Consider the following 18555-nt stretch of genomic DNA (forward strand, 5'->3'; position numbering starts at 1 on the left):
AGTCTAAAATATTATTTCTTGTATTAATATAGCTTATGTATTAAAGGTGTATATCCCTAATCTTATCCCTTAAAAATAAATTACACAAATACAAAATTTAAAAAATAAATACATTTTGAAAACTCTCATTTTTTTTAGGTGTAAGACGAAGTCTTGTGGCTGTTGTGGCTCCTTTTCCTTGCAGGCCAAATGAATTTATAACTCAGTCGGCAGCTCAGTCCCCCCGCCTTATGTCCTTTCCCCGCTGCCCACCACTCATCTGCCTGGGTCTTTTGATTTGATTTGTAACCACTTTGGCCACAACTTTTTACTCCAGGCCCCGGCCCGCAGCTCCGCCTCCTCGGCCGACCACAAAGTAACTTCAATTCAATTCACTTTCAGGCATCCGCCACGAAAACTGCCGCAATTTAAGCAAATAAATTCCGTTTTGGCTTAAAGCGACGGTCCGTCGACAATTTGCATTTAATTTATTAGCGCATCGCATTTTTATCAGGCATTGCATATGTGCACAAAAATATTTTGCATATCAATTCGAGTTTTCCATTTTCCGCAACAGTAGCGGGAGCGGCAACAATTTAAGCGAATCCCAAACCCTAAAGCCCGATGTGACAAATTCAATTTGTGAGCTGCATAAAAATAACAATAAAAAATAGATAAAACTAAAGAACATGGGGCAAAATAATGTGCAACAAGCTAAAAATAAAGTTAAATCGAAATATTAAGCATACGCCATGTTGTCTCGACGGCAACGACAGCAAATATTTGCAAATATGGCAACTAAAAAATAAAGCAGAGAAAGAAGAAAAAAATTACTTTTAAATTCAAATCAACAGGGAATTTGATGTTGACGACAACTGGTCGGAAAGAGGAGGGCAAGTCCTCCAAGAGTATGGCAGAAATAATGCCCAGCTGGCAGCGAAAAATTGGGTATATTGTATTGAGTTCGGAGTTGGTTATAAAATTTAAATTCCAAGTTTACTGAAGAGAAATTGTGGCATGAAATTCAAACCTTTTATTAACCAAAATGTATTTATTTTTTTTCTAAATAAAAATAAAATAATCAAACAGAAGTCAATTGTTAGTTCTGATAAATATTTTTGCATTTACCTTTCTACTTATTGGAAATTCTCATAAATTCCTTAACTTCCCTACCTATCAATATCAAATTGAATTTTCTATTGAAATATTTGTTTCTAATGATTGTGAGAAACCTATTCTTCATTTAATTGAAATAGTTGAAGAATGTACACAATTTAATGAACATGTTTCTATACCCTTTTTTATGAAAAAAAAAACCTTAAATTTTCAGCAAAGTTTTCTTTGAAATCACTGTTCCTGGAATAAGTTCACAATTACTCGTTTTATTTACCCACATTTCTATAAATTTTCTAAAAGCACTTTCCATCCAAAGCATCCGGCTTTAATCCTGTGCGTATTTTCACATAATTTTCAGGCAATTCGTGGGATTATCCGGCCCGCTCCCTTCCAGGGTATCCCGGTCCGTCGAACCCTTGTTTTATGCGTAATCTCGAATGGAGAGCTCTGGCAAACAAAGTTTTTTATTTTGTTGCGACCTACTTAAAGTACCATTCCCTACCAGTACCATATTCCCTCCCAAGTAAAATCCAAGCCCAGAGTCCCCCCATAGATGTGCTTCTGACTGTGAGTCCTCGTCTGGGTTCACCACATGAGGTCATGGAAAATGTTTTCCGTTTGTTGTTTTTCTTTATGCGTTGGCTGTAAAATAAAGTAGCAAATTTGTATTTTATTGTTTGTCGCTTGCAACAAAAAAAACCCCGCAGAACAAGAAGAAAAACATTTAAATGGCATATAACAAGATCTGCGTCTGGCAACGCTGCGAATGAGTGATTTTTCGCTCCCTAAAGTATGGAATTTTCCACCTAAATGCTCAAAAGGCAACTCGCCAAAGGGAAATTCTCAGACGGTTGTTGCAGCAGCAGCAGCAGCTGCGGCAGCTGTGAAACCAATTTCCCATCATCATCGCCGTCGATAACTTCATCATTGGCATTCTCTCCACCATTGCCATCCCATGGAGCCGCCACTTCAAACTTTTTCGCTTCTTCTCCAAAAAAAAAGTGAATAAAAAAAGGAAGTGAATGAGAAAAGTGGCCGCAAAAAACGGCAAAACTTGCTAAACAAATTTAAGCAAATAAAAGAGCAGTAGCCGGGTGCGTTTTCTGTTGGTCTGGTTGTTGTTTTCCGGCTAAGCCGCAATGCTTTTTTGAGTATTTCCTTTACCAAAAAAATCTTTTCTGGTTTTTTTTTGGTTCGTGCCTATTTTGGTAAAGTCCTGGCAGGAGGAGGACAGACATCCCTCCCCTGGGTACATCCTAAAACTGATTTTGTAGTGCAGCCAAAGGCGGCCGAAAGTTGGTCGACGCGTTTTGGTGTTTTTTGGACAATGTTTGCTGTAGGTCGCGGCCCCCACAGCCCCCTGTGTACCTCCTGCTTTCGCACGCTCAACCGCTTCCGGGCCCGCGGACCAGGACATGCTCCCTGCCCCTCCTTTTCATACACGCAGCTGCCACAAGTGCTACCAATGTGTGTGTGTGTATGGCTCGTTCGTGATGCGCCTGCAGCGAATCGTGTGCATTTGGCAAAGCACTTAAAATGACAAAAATAACAACAAAATTCCAGACAAGCGAACCAAACAAAGAAGCATCCATAGAGGCGATCCGAGATGGGGAGGAGGCGTCGCAGTATCCTGACAAACATTCGGCAGGAGATGTTTCTGCTAAAATATTCCCAGACATATCTGCTTTGGGGGAACAGAGCGTTCGAGGCTTCAAAATGCAAATGATCGTTCTAAAACTTCATGAGGATGTGGGTCTTAGGGGGATTTAGTGGCCAAATGACCACGATTTTGGTTAAATAGTGAATAAGAAGTTGTCCGTTGTTGTCCTTTCCTCATGAAGTCCTGAGGTTATTAAGGTAACTGCGCCAGGTCGCGCTGTATCGGCTGGTAATTTATGTCCCTATACCATATATCCTTGTGTTAACATGGTTTGTATTCCTCCAGGTTTTGGAGAAGGCGTAACGGAAGTGTCCTGAGTACGAAATTGTCTAAATACTTGCTAAAAAGTGTATTAAAAGATACAAAATTTGTCCAAATAAAAAATAACAGCCATGCTTCTCAAATTTTGACTTTTCGTAATAGAAAAATTTGGGTAACTCGGCTAATACTTGACAGAGCCACAAATGTTATACCTTCCCGATCTAAGAACTTCTAATAGAATCATTTTTATTCCAAATCTAGCAAACTAAAATTTTATCAGAATTTCGAAAATTTTCAAAGGGGTAACATCATAATTTTGGCCAAAAATTGGGCCAAATTTTATTTGTAAGATTTTCTCCATATTTTGATGCAGATTGAAGGGGATTTTAACTCCGATTCATAAATGGTATTCCGTTTTAGAATCGGTGGGGAAATACTTAAAATATTCGGTAAAGAGTGTATGAAAATATTATATTTTAGACGAAAAATTAATTTCAAAAATGTTACTTAAAGTTTTTTACTTTTGTAATGGAAAAATATCCATATCTTAGACAATACTTATCCGATGGGCAAATGTTATACCTTCCCGTTCTTAGATCTTCGAGTAGCATCATTCTCAATCGAAACATGCCAACCAAAATGTTGACCCATTTTTCGAAATTTTTTAAAGGGGTAACATCACGATTTTTGACAAAAATCTAAAAAATGTTTGGTTGCCATATTCTGATGGAGATTTGAGGGGATTTATGTTGCAAATCGTTTGAGGTAATTTTTTCTTAAATGTGTTGAGAAATGACTGAGATATGAAGGAAACATTTGTCCATTTCATAGACAAGGAATGTATTAAAAGCGGAATGTATTATGATCTTAGACACAAAAGACATATGCCAGAAAACGTTTAAAGTTGCTTAAATTATTCAAGCGACACACCCATAACCCTTTGAAAAAAAGCAAACGTGTTACTTTTGCTGACAGCATATACTATTTAAGGAGTTGAGCCAAAACAGTCTAATGTCAAGTATGCTACATCCTACAAAAAAAAAAAAACAAGGATGAAAACAAGAAAATAAATTGAAATGGCAGGCAATTGAAAACTACCCATGGATTTGTTAGGCTCCCCCCGGCTTAGTATTCGCATAAGGATGAATACAATTTTCGGATATGAATATACAAAAATAGGCATGACAGACGTGTGGATGGGGAGAAAATGCTGCGGATGGAGTGGAAACTTTTCCTTGAAGACATCGCAAATGTCAGGAGATTGGTTTGGGTTCAACAAACCCTCCGACAGTGCTCCGCCACTGATTCATCTTGAGAAATCTGATTATTTATGAAGTGCCGAGTGTCGAGGGCCGTGAGCCCTGAGCCGTGAGCCATGAGCCGCGCAAGAGTGGCGCGAGAGTTGCCCCAGAGTGGCAAGTGTCTATAAAAATAGCAAAACACCAGACGAATTATAATGAGTCCTACGGACTGGGACAGGGACTCGGCTCACGTCCGGAAGGACTCACGTGGTAGTAGTAGAACCTAGAAGTCGTGGCCGCTCATTGTCATCGTTAACACTCGTGTAATGTCTGTCATAAACTCACCATCCATCCCATCCATCCAACCATCCATCCGCATCCGCATCCTTCGTCCTGCAATTAAATGCGTGTCGCTTGTGCGAGTTCATAGAAAGCGAAGCGATTTACATAATGCCGAACAATATGGCCGAGGATGGCAACTATTTTTACATGGCCATAATTTGATGACGACAATGTCTTGGCATAACAATGAGATTTTCCGGCTGGTTGGGGCTTCCCATGTAAATTTCATTTTGCTGACTTTAAGGATCTTCCACAAACACGTGTGCTTATTGAACAAGGGTGAGTGGGGGTGAATGGGCAAAAGACTTTTCACTATGCCAGATTTCGTTTTTCTTTTTTTTATGATTTGATTTTTTGTGTTTGTTTGTTTTTTGTGGGGATTTGTTGCGGTGTTGAGTTTTGTGTGTGTGAAATCGAGCGTGAATGTTCAACGTAAATAAAATTCAATTTGGCATTTTCCTTTTAACTCAATTTATGTGTCAAGTGAAAGTGGATTTGACTCGGGCAAACATTGTGAGGCCATTTGGCATCGACCGTATCAAAGTTATAAATGAATTTATAGACCCGTGTTATAGACCCTCTATCCCCTGCTCTGCCCTACCCTGCGAATCTCTCATTCGCGCTTGTATTGGACACAAAATTAATAGCATTTGTGTCCCCGACTGGTCATGCCACAGGATTGATTGAATTAATGGCATCAACATTGCACCCAGCATCGTCAATAATATTTCAAAAGGGTAAAGTTTTTTGTCGATGCGAGGATGCTTGAAAAAAAGGCACTACACATTAAGCTGAGTGTATTAAAATGTCGTTTAATTGATGCAATTTGACGAATATCATTTCCGGCAAACAAAAAAAGTCTGGTAAGTCGATTAACTCGTTTAACATATTTTATGCATTTATGTGGAGAGAGAGTTCAGGTGCGAAGCTTAAGCGATAATGTTCAGTTTTGTTTGTTTTTGACGGACTTTCTGTTGAATGCACAAATGCATTTTTTATGTCAATCACTCCATTCAACCTGAAGTCTATGATAGACCATTGATAGACACAAATTCGATACGATTGTGAACTTTCTCAGAATCACAAAAACTGCTCCAGTTTCAATTTCGAAGCCAACTTGTTGCCTGACGTGCAAGAATCAAATGAAAGTCCCTAAAAATTCATCAGAAGCTCAACACAAAAAGTTGATTAATCATGAACTGGCCAACAAGCCGCAATTCCAGCTACAATTTTGATTGAGCAAAGACTGAATAATCAATTCTTTCCGTCCGAAATCATCTCCGTACGCCCAATAAGGCCTTGTCTCTTCAATCGGACAGACACCCCCCACATACTACAGGCTGCTAACGAAAATCGAAACAAATGTCGGAAATAGTTCCCCAAAGAATCGATGCCAGATACATTTTTGTGGCTCAAACGCACACAGACGCACTTATGCGTACTTTCAGACAAATTTCACATAATCAATTTTGGTTTTAGGCCCGAGGCATTCATTCATTCTCCTACTCTATTGAGAACTGAGAATTGAGAGTCGGGACCGTAGAACGGAAAGACGAAAGCCATCAGAAGCTTCAGTCGCTGATGGATGTCTCTGGAGCAATACATCAAACCAAATTAGCAGTTTCTGTTCCATGTTCCGAAAGCCAAAATACAGAACCTAGAAGGGGTGGACAGAACGAGGGTGATGAGGGTCGAGTTAAGTATTCAGGGGTAAGAGTTCCAACCGGATATATGAGGTACAGGTACACAAAAAGAAGATATTTTTTTAGTTCTTAGTCTAGAAAAACTTTGATATTGTATAACCTGAAGCCAAGTTATAACTATAAGCTAGTAGTTTTTCTAGTAAGGTAGAAAGTTAAAGAAGTACCGACTATCGTATAGTTACTATCCTGTAGTTTCTTAAAACTATATCTTACTTTCTAGTTTCTTACAGCTTTCCTTAGAATTCTTCAACTATATAATCAAATTAAATAAATATTAAACTAAAATATCACAATCTATAAAATCTTGTAGAATTTTTCTCTCTGTACTATAGATTGAGTCGCATATAGACCCGGAGACACATAACTCAGCCCAGGTGCATTTTGGGCCATCTAAATTGGCTGACGGCAAACATGAAGGACACGCACAAATATGTAGGCTACAGGAGCCAAGAATAAGGGCCTGAAGCAGGATGGAGCGGGAGGCTGCACAAGGATACGGATGATACTGAAGAGAGAGGAGAGGGTAGATGCCAGCTCAGGAGTGGAAAACCTGAAATGCGTTAAATGCGTTTGATGTGCAGAGTGCGTCTAATGTTTGAAAATTTCCATAAAACATGCAATAAAAGCCCAAGGACAACAGCGAACGGGGTAAGTGCCAAAGGGCGCGGAGGGGGGAGGGCAAATGGTAGTACAGCAGGATGGCTGGATGGCAGGATGAAGTGAACAACACTTGCCCGGCATAATGGAAAAAGTACAAGGGCCCTGCCATAAAAGCATAACAAGCTAACGTGTAACGAGGCGGTAACTCGAAAGCTGCAAATGAGGCCAGGAGCATCCTGATTCCAGGAGCATCGCCAGGACATGCAACCTGGCAGCTCCAACGATTGCTGCAAGCTAAGATTAGCTGCATATGTCCTTCTCCAGCTTCTTTCTCTCTTTTTCTTCGATATCCTTGCGTACAGCCATCCTATTCCCTCGAACGGTGAAAGGTATCAGGAGCAACAAAGGAGCAACAGGAGCAGTAGGAACACCAGGAATGGCAGGAGCATGCCTTCAGCAGTCGACAATGTAATGCTTCAATTTCACCCACGCACTGATAGACATATGCACAGGACACTGAGAGAAATCAATAAATTTTTATTGGAAATTTTTATTCGAAAGTGATTGTCCTGTTATGACTTTACTCACACCAGATCCCTGAGTGGAATATCTTGGTACATTTTTAGATATGTCCTCTATCTATTCCTTTTATAAATTTATTTCAGTGTAGTCACATACCAAGAGCGAAATTCATCAAGTGCTTGCTTCGCTTTCCAATGGAAAATTGCACGCCAAAATAGAGCAAAGGAATTTGATGCTCGAGCAGATGGAAAACGAAAGCGGAAATGTTGTCCTAAGCCACGCACGTCCTGCCACGCCCCTGTCGCCCCTGTTTTTCTGACCCTTTCGTTATCTTCTTCCGCCTGAGTGTGTATGTTTCTGTCTGTGTGCGTGTGTTTGTCAGTGTGTGCGTGACTATTTACATTGTCACACTTTCATCATTGTGTCAGTCTTGCTTCGTACCATTCTCTGCAGCTTTGCTCAGCTCTTGAGGCGCTCGAAGGATCCCAAGGATGTGGGCGGCATCCTGGACCAGCCCGGGCGGCGTGCCAAGTGTGGGCGTGTCCAAGCAGACAGCTGCTGCTCAATTGCGTTATCCTGAGTCCGCTGATGGATGATTGCCGCACTATTCTCACCCTGGCATCCTGGCATCCTGACTCCTTTTGAGCTTCTTATCGCACTTGGATAGAGTCTTGTAATTTGGCAAGTGCAATGCATCCTTTTTTTCAAGGATAATTGAATATTCTATGTGTTGGCAAATTGAAAACGACGACTCTGTTGTTTTTTAACTCAAGTTGCAAATGATCTTTGTTAAAGCGATTTAACAAACATAGTTTTGAATAAAAATATTTCACCAAAATGGGTAAGGATCTTTTGTTTCTTTCGCCTGCTTGGTTATATCCTTTTTTTACCCAACATAACTCTCGACTCAACTCGGATCGATTGCATTCTGGAAACTTTTTCTCAGGCCCGGCTAAGGGCGGAACAAAAAATGAAAATAATAACAGAAAACCGAGTCAATTGCTGCCACCACCTTTCGGCTTGAAACAATACAAAACAAGCAACAACGGCGGAAAATAGAAAACTTTGCTGCTTGTGGAAAAGTTCGAGTACAAAGCAATAATAAGGAGCTCATCATGAATTTTAGAATGAGTAGCAGAAAGTAAAATACTCGTACACACACACAAACACCGACACACTCAATACTCAGCGTATTGAGAAGAGGTCCTTTTGGCCAGCCTCATCTGCATTACGTATACGCCTCGTGGCAGCCACCTGGAAACAAACGTTTGTTGTGGTTGCTCTCTTGTCGGTCTGGCCCCAAACCTCCGGCCAGTTGAAAGGGCCATTCTGTGTGGGATTTGCGGCCTGAATCCGCCTTTGCCCCCCTTTGGTTCCTGTCCCCTCGCCGCTGCCCTTCTGACTGCCCAGAAACTAGAATAAAATTTAATTAACCTGAAACCTAGTTTTGTACTCTCGCAGTGGTCCGGGCTTGAGTCTGAGCCTGGCCAGACTCCTCTAACTTGGCCGAATGGGAATTGCAAATGATGTAAACACGAGGCGGCAAAGTACGAATAAGTTACACAACAAAAATTTCAGACTAATTGGTAATTAATGGCCTTTGAAGCATCTTGTTTTATTAATACACTCTTTATATATTTAATTATTATTTTATTTCCAATATAAATATTTTTTAAAAATAAATATGAATTATAAATGACTTAAATATAGTATTTTCTTGCTCTGTTTTGAACACACTCTGAGGGTCTGCATTATAAATGATCAAAAGCTAATTTGAATGGCAAAGCGACGCTGGCAACTTTTCTTTTAAAGAGTTTTCCAGCTCTGCTATTGTTTTGTCCCGTGGCTTTTCCAAGGTAAACACATACACTTTGTGGTTTCTGCCGGAGCGACACAACACAAAGACAACAAGTGGTCGGGACTCTGACTGACTCTGACATTTGAGCCCCCCCAACTACTTATAGTTGGAAAAATTACACAGCAAGGCCTAAAGCTTTATTTAATTGAAAATTAATTAAGCTCCACACTTATGCAAGACTGGGGGATGGATGAAAGAAATCAATTCACCCTCAAATTCCTGTTTTCTATTTGTCTTTTTGCAACAATTAACCAAGTTTGCTGGCAAGCAGCCCTAGTCTTTGCCAAATAGCCTCGATAAAAACTTTGAAAGCAGGCAGACAGGCAGATAATCAACTTGCCAACATACCAGGCCATACCAGCTACTAGCTACCAGCTACCACTAACCATCTAGTGAGTTTCGAATTAATTAAATAATGCCAGCATAAATTAGTTAACTTCCGCTTCCGGCCAAATAGCTATCACTTAGTATTGGAATTGCGTTGGCATCTGAAAATTACTTTGAGGATTTTCGGCCGTAAATCATGTTTATTGGATAATTGAATGTGTTATGGCCCAAAACAGTTCAAAGTGCAGAGTGATGACCAACTTATTAGGTTAATGAGTTCAATTCACCCCACTGACCTCAAAAATTCAAACAACCGTGCTTCTAATTGGATTTTGGTCAATTTTAAATTTTATCCAAATTCAAATTGTTAAACAAACCCAGACCGCCAAACGCGAATATTTCATTTTGGCCAATTAATATTTATTAAAAATTAAAAAAGAGAATGAGGTGCGAAGAAGTGTATTTATGTGATGGGAGGCTTGGAGGTTAGGAGATTAGATGACCGTAGACCGTAAATCGATGAAAACCAGAGTCCTGGCAAAAATAAATAATGAATGCCTCTTCCATTTTCATTTGGACCTGGTCAACAGAGGCACTTAGTAATAGAAGGAAATAAGCCAAAAAAATGAGCAGAATACAAATGGCTAAAATGGGATAGTCCGATATTTTAAAGCTCTTATATATAGGGATTATAAAAAAAATCATTATATTCTCATAAAAAAAATATAATATATAATACTAAGAAAATCTATTGAAAACTTTTTATTGCAAAATTTATTAGTTAGTTTTCAAACAAAATAAACAAACTAAAACCATTCGAAATACGAAATAAATGTTGCCAAAGTTAGTCATCTGGGACTGAAATTGAAAATGGCTAATACCCCTTGTGATCAGGTGTATTATTTTCAGCCAAAGCGGAAACTTAACGCCAGGGGAACCTGGACGGCAAAAGAGACGGCGAGGAAATGGGAAAGCGAAGGAGTGAACTCCCAGGGAATCGTTGACAGGAAGCAAGCCAAAATGGCAACAACAAATTACTCGACCCATAACCACAGTGCAATCAATTGTAGTGGTCCAGAAAACACATTCGAGCAGGACGGTAACAGAGAAAGGGAAAGAGAACGAGATAGAGAGAAAGGTGGAAGGGAAAAAGAAAGTGAGGAAGCAATAGAGCGAGGACGCAGTGCCTCCAAAAAGCACTTTATATGCCGAGGTAATGGCGCCTAATAAACGTCTTCACTCGAGTGCGCTTGGTCCCGCCCCCTAACCGCCCCTTCGGAGGGGTAGAGAGATGGGTGTGTGTGTTTGTGTGTGTGTGAGTGAGGTGGAAGGTCGAGCAAGTAATTATGATTTATGTCGCTTTGGAGAATGTGCAATGCGTCTAATTGTGTGGGCGGAGTGGCTACAATTATGCCCATTTCCCCCAAAACCGACTTGGACTCTGACCAAAATATCTCTGCTATTATGTCAAGCTGACCGAAAATAGTGGAAATCCAACACGCCTGTCGGATAATGTAATTACAGGATGGCCGGCCACCTCACCGCCGCCCACTCCCCTCACCACTTGCCTCTTCGTATTCCTTTTCTTCTGGCCAGAATGTCAGGATACAGCCGACGGACGTGTCCTGATGTAATGCATGCTAATGTGACATGTCCCTCCCATTCCGACGACCCATACTGGTTAGGAATCATTAAAACAATTCCACCTGACCTGGCCCAGGATCAGGATCTCCAGGACCTGTTCCCTGAATTCCTGGATTCCTGGAATACTTTGGCGACCACCTTGCCTCCGCTTAATCCTAATGAAACAGAATGTCCCGACCACAAAGGATTTTCATCCCACATTCCCCCCTACTCCTGCTCCTATCTGGCGGCTGTGGACAATTGAAAAATCAGTAAACGATGCCGCATTGTCAACGCCTGGACACTGGAAGGGAAATGCCACAAAAAGGGGGGGCACCACCATGAGTGGAGCATCATTCGCACTTAATTAGTAGAATGCCCAGATTTAAAAGGGGGCGTGTCCAATCAGTTGAAGAGCTTAATTACAGTTGCACTAGAATTTTCAAATCGGACTGAAGCAGATGCGGAAAATGCTGGCAAATGGTAATGGAAACTGGTCGCAAAATGCGAAAAATAAAGCTGGAAAATTCAGGGCATAATAAGGGAAAATGCTGAAAGCTGTTTAAGGTTTCCCTTTCAAGAGTAAGACACTTTATGTGATTAGGACCTTCAAAAAAAATCAAAGGAAAATGCTAAACAGGAAAAACGATAAAGGATCTTCCTCGAAAAGCCTTGAAAGAGAAAAACAGGAAATAAAGAAACAGAAAGAATTTACTTTCTACTTTTTCTAGTTGTAGGATTTTAAAACACATAGACTCAGATACAAGATTGAAACACATGATACAGAGATGCACTTTAAATGCATCTCAAATGTAAGTACCGAGTTGTAACAACCAGAAAGTATCTTACCAGAAAGTATCTTAAGCAAACCCAAAGCTGTTTAAGCCACTGAACCAGAGTATCTGTTTCAGCTTGAAAGTATCTTAGTATCTTACAGCAGCAAGAAAATCATCTTTTGGCGCTTAGCTGCATTTGTCTTGGAAACTTTTGCGCTGAAAAGAGATGAGAGTTTCAGTATTTTTGCGAGAAACATGTATTTGATGACCCAAAATTAATTCAAGAGATGTTTTTTTCCGGCCATTAAACGTTTGTGGGCGTTTATTAAGCGACCCCTTTCCTAACCGAATTATGTGCAATTCCGAAAAAAAGGGGTTGACGCTCCATAAAGGAGGCCATCAACAAATTAGTCGGAGAAGAACTCAAATAAAAATTTGCTTAGCTGTCGTAAATTCTGGGACACAAAGGCTAATCGGGCAGCTAATCAGGCAAAGCATCAGGCCATCAAACCATCAGCCATCAAAGGCGTTTTGGCCAGAATCCTTTTGCTCAAGTGACGGCCTCAAGTGTAGGGGAGGACAGGACCCGAATCCGGACAGGACCCTTTGCCTTAGAGTGCAGAAAATTGTATAAAAAAAAAACGCAGGCTGCGTGCCAGGACATCATTATGCTAAAATATTGCTCGGCGGTACTTAATCAACACAAAAGCAAAGGCGGCGTGTGCCACGCCCCGCTGTCGATTTAATTGCCCCACAGACACTTCAATGTCAGCATAAATTAAATTTTGATTTCGTTGCTTCGGCAACTGCGTCGGCTCTAATGAAATTCCGCACGCCAAATTGCACAGCCACCGGAATGGACGGGGGAGGGTGAAGGAGGCGTGGGTATGAGGCGGGTGGGTGTGGAGATGGGGGCACCCTCCATCGTCTATCCATTCACATGCCACCCGCCATCAGGCACCCCGCCTCTCATCAAGAATGATGATGAGCTCATGATGTGGCCGCCACGAATTGAGTTGCGAGGCCTAAGTTAGTCGTTGCTCAGCCATTGTCGCATCAATTAATTTCAGTGCGAAGAGCCACGGCTAGGACGTCCCCGTAGGACTCTTCGAACCGCCCCGCTCTTAACCCGGCAACTCATCAGCATCAGCTATCCAGTAATGACACAGAAAATAAAATTCCAAAAACTTTTTATGTTTTTATTAACAATAGTTAATTATTTCTTCTTTTCTATTCCTTTATAATAAACTAATTTCTCAAAATTGTACATTTTTTTAAAGTGATACTTATTTTTTTTCAGTGCCTAATTCCCAATCCCCTGCCACCGCAAGAACAGTTTGCAATTGTATGTGCTTTGTGGCGGTGGCGCTGGTGGAGGCGTGCCACCTAATGAGCTTAGCTCTGGCCAAAACCTAAGGTGGCCAAGTCAGAGTCCATTATGGCCGAGTTGTCCTCATCTTGGTAGAGGTGGTAGATGGCGGGTGAAGTGCCACAAATGAGGGACAGAGTGGGGCTTTCGGGGTGAGGGTGACACGGAAGGGATTTTAAAGTCGCCCGATTACGAGCGAGTTCGGGGAAGGTGAGGACCTTGGCGAACTAAAACTGATTAGGGACACGTGTCGAGCCATCGAAGTTGAGGTCCTTTTGTAGTACTCAGAGTACTCTTTGGTAAGAGGACTTCAATTTGAAACTAGAGGTGATAGTTAGGTAAGGATATTTTAGGGATTGAAATTACTTATTAAAGACTATCTTATAGGATATCAATAAATTTTTAAAGAGAGACAGACTCTCATGTTTCTGACAATTATTTTTTCATGCAGAAATTCCCTTCCGTCTCTACTCTGCCATGGCATCCTGTGTTGAAAGGTCCTCTTGGATTTCCAACACTGGGAGTAGTTCGTTTACCCCGCCGAGCTGCCACTTGCAGCTGTCAGAAGCTGCAGCTCCTGTCAAACTAAAACTGACGAAGCACAAATCAGAAACTTGGCGAGAAATCTAGGTAATCGGAACGAAAACAACTTTTAAACGAGTTCGGAGAAAAAAAATACCAAAAGCAAGCTTCATCTACAATGGCTGGAAATGAATCGGACAAAAGAAGGAAGCAGGATGCCAAGAAGTAAGTAGGATAAATAGAGAGGTCCTGGCGGAGCATTCAATTTTGTTGTGGAATCCCTTTTTCCCAGCAACTCGTTCATCTGCCCCATTGTCTATAAAAATGAGATGCCACAACTGGCGGTGGATTGCAAATTCCTGCCGTGCGGCAAAGACATCCTGGAGTACACAGAGGAGCCCATTTCATTTCACGAAATCGAATCCGAGTATGTGCATCGGTTCAAGGGTCTGCACTTCCTCTTCGATTTCGATTTGGTTAACCAGTCGATTTATGAAAGTCCCCAAGCCCAGCCCAAAACGAAGCAACAACGCCCGCAAATGGATCCCAGGGATGCTGCCCTGCTGGCTGACATTGAACCGCTCCATACTGGCAGTGGCAAGCCGCGACCGAGTCGCGCCCAGGAATGCTCCCTGATGTTCGCCAAGGAACGGGTCCAAGTTTCGCGCCCTCGCACGGGACTCCAACGCTCTATGGCACTGGAATCCAAGGATAAGCAGCGGCTGGAACCCATCACTGTGGAGCAGCAGAAGGAAATGATTAACAAGACCTTCGAGGAGATCAAGAAACCCGTGATCAAGCATCCCACCAAACCCCGGAGCAATGCTCGTCCTGTCAGCGTACTGCCCGTTTTCCCGGACTTTGAGATGAAGAACTATTCCTTCGTGCAAATGCAGTTCGATATACCGCCTGCTGACAACAGCAAGAGTCTGATCAAGGACTGTGGCAACTATCTGGTCAACTTCAATCTCCAAAAGGATGTCAGTTCCACGGGGGATCAGATGTACCTCTCGGATCAGCGCTACAAGGAGGAGAAGACAGCAGAAAACTCGGAGCGCGGGGAGCGTTTCATACTCCGTGAGAAGGATGGTAATGTATTCTATATAAATGTTGACAAGCACATCAAATTGAGGCGGGAACGACCCCGCCCCCAGGCTCTGGCCAACAAGTGTCTGTTGGTGAGTTTCGGACAAAAATATTTTCCATAAATTTATTCCAAAAAATTCATTGGCAAACTTTTGGCAGCAAGTCAGGCAAGTCGAGGAAGTCGGGCAAGTGGCAAGTATGGAAACAAAGTAAAGTGGCCTGAATTTTCGACAGGATCCTGTATCCCATGATTGAAATTCCAATTTGGTAACGAATGGTCTATTGATAACCTGAGCTTTTGCAAAAATAAAATTGAAATTCCCCTCAATTTAGAAGAATTTTAACTGGAAATGCTTGAGAGTATTCCATGTAAATGAACAAAAAGAATGCTGGTAACTAGTCGGAATTTTTTTGTTTTTTTTTTGGCTTGTAAAAATGTTATTTCATCTAAACAATTTTTTTACCTAAAGGGAAAGTAATACATTTTCGGCTATGAAGACCCTTGGATTGAAATTTAAGTGGCACTGCCAATGCCTTTTTATTTTAACCAGATTCTGTGCAACATTCCGTAAAAGAAGTTTCCGGGCAACAGGCACAACCTGTAACTATGACTTTCGTCCTTTTGCCATTTCGCCAATCCACCATCCCAGCACACTCTATCAAAATGTTGCAGCATCTTCCTGGCAATTCTGCCAATCCCTGACGCTTCTAAAATACTTCCACACATATATACACATTTTCGAATGTGAGCTGGGGGTATAAAAATCTATGTGAGAAATAGACAATTTTTATGACGTTTCCTCTGAGCCATCATTTCTATTTTATATTATATTTTCGCCGCTGCCCCAACCCACTTGGTTGGTGCTTTCGGCTTACTGCGGAATCCTATTTCATTTGGCCAGACGTTTGAAATTTGTTGTGGCAGCGATTTGGCAGGAAAACCTCCTGGTTCGCCACTGCATTTTTCATTTCAAGTCACTGAGGAAAAGTTTTAAAAATAAAATAGATATTTTTGATAAACTTCTAATGAAATATAAAGCATGTTCAATAAATTCATTTCAGCTTAAATTTAATATTTAAGAATTGAGAGTCCTTATTTTCTCCCAGTGCATCCAAACTGCAATGTCCCATGCAGCAGATGTCGCTGCGGGGAAGTGTGGGAGAGTGGAAATATGTAGCTAACCTGCTACAATTCGGTTTGGCCAGAACACGGCGGAGGGATGGGGATTTTATCTACTGCCGTGGCGGGTGGGTTGCCATAACATTCCAGTTGGCCAGAAAGAAATACCACGACGAGATGGCTAAAATAGATTAGCCAATGCATTTGCTGCGGTATCGTGTCAGCTGCGAAGCTGTTGCACATCAGCAACTGTGCAACAGCATCTACATTTAACTGCAAACTGCCAACTAGAGTTGATTTTGAAAGGAAAACTAATCCGTGGCAAGTGATATATTGGAAATGGTAACCGAAAAAAGCAGTTTTTGAAACAGCTTTCAAATCAGCCAGAAACTAATGTGGCAACATCAAAGGGAAACAAATTCAAGTGCATTGAGCCCGCAACAAATCAAAGACGACCTTTCTTTCACTCACTCGCCCGGTATGCCATTTCTCCTTTCACTCTCGGCTGCCATTTCTACTCGGCCATACATCAAAGCAATCAAATGGACCCGAGTGTATCTATCTGGGCGATAAGTAACACAAAAAGAAATTCAAATCCCGCTCAAAAAAAGAGGCGGCCTGCAGACCCACGAGACTAAGGATAAAGTACCGGAAGTGCACTGAAAATATTCTTCTAAGAAAATATACTAATTTATTCGGGTAGATATTTTAAGATGGAATTAAAGCCTTAAAATATATCTTTAAAAATTGTAATCTTTAGAAAATTATAAATATTTTTCCTATAAACTTATGTCTAAATTTAAAATATATATTTTAGGTGTATATAAAAAGGCAACGAAACGATTTCATTTATAAATCGGCATCCGATTTTTTGTATTTTTTGGCAGCATCTAAGTTACGAGAGGTTGCGACTGCCTGGCAACAAATTATCGCTCTGGCACCTAGCCATCGACTCCACTCCTTTATATCTCTCCAGCAGGACATCCTTGACTCAAAATGAACTATTTTCCATGTGAGTGTGTGCGAGCGAGTGTGTTTGCTGGCCTCAAAGAACTGACCAAGCAATTTGCCTGGCCCAAAGGCTAACCAACACCTCATTACTCACACGAAACCAAAGAGCCGGAGGGCGAGATAAAGAGAAGGAAGTGACCAAAGTGGCAGCAGCAGGAGCAGGAGCTGGGGCAGGAGCAGGATGACCAGCAGAGCAACCAGCAGGAGAGACGGTTAAATCCTTCTATGAGTTTGTCTTGAATGAAGTGGACTTTTGCCTTAATTAAACAGATTTGTTTGTCGACTCTCTGGCTTTCTGGGGCTTCACGGACTTCTTGTGTGCTTTTCGACCACGCCCGGCTAAACAAAGAGTGTGCCAAGAATTATGGCAGCACGAAAAGGTCATACCCGTTCTCGGTTTTCAATGGCCAATACTTATGGCCAATAATAAAGCTGCGCTTCGACCCCATAAATATAGAACGTAAACTCTATACACTTGCTAATCCTTAATTTGCAATAAAAAAAGACTCATGGTTTTTTATAACGTATCTGTGTTGTACTTTCCACTCTGCTCTCCAAACTTCTCATATTTTATGGTCAATGAAAAGTTTACGTTTCTGTTTTGGGGCCAAAACTAAAATCAGGTAGATCATAAATTCGTGAGAACCTGATACAACAACTAATATCACGTATACGACTAGTAAACTTTCCAAAAACTTCTCAAAGTTGAACAACTTTGGACATGGAAGGACACGAACTTTGAGCTTAGTTTTAAAATATAATATTCTTGAAGACAAAAATTTAAATAATAATATATCTTTAATCTAAATAAAGCCATTTATTTTATTTTAAAGCCTTTAAGAAGTAAATTTACTCTCAATTTTTTACCTGCAATACTTCTCAAGAATTTCTGCCCGAAAAGCATACCAAGCACTGAGCCAAGACAACTGAAGTTGGTCATTTCGGGGGTCAAGTGTAAAGTTAAACAAAAACGCTTAGCCCAAACAGACGGGAAAGAAGAAGCTTTCCGGCCAGGATTTATGTTGCGACATTGCCTTTTGTTGACGCTGCCAACGATGTCCGCACGAATATTCACATTACACAGCAAGCCGAATGAAAAGGACCCCAAGGATAACACAAAAAATGGCTAAAGAGCAGACAGAGGCAGGGGCCCTCAAGTGCCAGCAGCGGCCAAAAACGATGTCAAGTCACAAATGGGAGAAAAAAAAAAGAAACTAATTTCATAAGATGGTGTCAACTGCAACTTTTCCAACTACGGCGGCGGCAGCAGCAGCTCCATCCTTGTGGGCGCCACCCCTCGAGGATATCCTCGCCACTCGAGTGCTCTCTGGACTGCATTAAACGGCCAAGGATCTTCCGAGCCGGGTCCTGTCGAGCTGATGATGGTCACTGCTGAGAGCTAAATGCACTGGCAGATTACCGTGAACACGAGAAAAAAA

At 41.4% G+C, this 18555-nt stretch overlaps 2 protein-coding genes across 3 annotated transcripts in view; one reads left to right on the forward strand and one right to left on the reverse strand.

Annotated features, from left to right (window-relative positions):
• LOC6498121 overlaps positions 1 to 18555 on the reverse strand; it is a 48816-nt gene that overhangs the window by 9135 nt on the left and 21126 nt on the right. The gene's annotated exons all lie outside the window — the stretch shown is intronic.
• On the forward strand, positions 13911 to 15313 carry LOC26513848 (RNA polymerase II-associated factor 1 homolog). Its single transcript, XM_014906780.3, has 3 exons — positions 13911 to 14124; positions 14192 to 15077; positions 15145 to 15313. The coding sequence occupies exons 1-3, from the start codon at positions 14078 to 14080 to the stop codon at positions 15196 to 15198; spliced, it is 987 nt and encodes a 328-aa protein (XP_014762266.1). The 5' UTR covers positions 13911 to 14077; the 3' UTR covers positions 15199 to 15313.

This window comes from Drosophila ananassae, chromosome 3R (assembly GCF_017639315.1).
Source record: "Drosophila ananassae strain 14024-0371.13 chromosome 3R, ASM1763931v2, whole genome shotgun sequence".
In the NCBI taxonomy this organism is placed as follows: Eukaryota; Metazoa; Arthropoda; class Insecta; order Diptera; family Drosophilidae; genus Drosophila; species Drosophila ananassae.

Coding starts and splice junctions, on each gene's coding strand:
- LOC26513848 (XM_014906780.3), top strand. CDS start 14,078: ATGGCTGGAAATGAATCGGACAAAAGAAGGAAGCAGGATGCCAAGAA. Junction 14,125..14,191: donor AGGAAGCAGGATGCCAAGAA/GTAAGTAGGATA, acceptor CCTTTTTCCCAG/CAACTCGTTCATCTGCCCCA. Junction 15,078..15,144: donor TGGCCAACAAGTGTCTGTTG/GTGAGTTTCGGA, acceptor AACTTTTGGCAG/CAAGTCAGGCAAGTCGAGGA.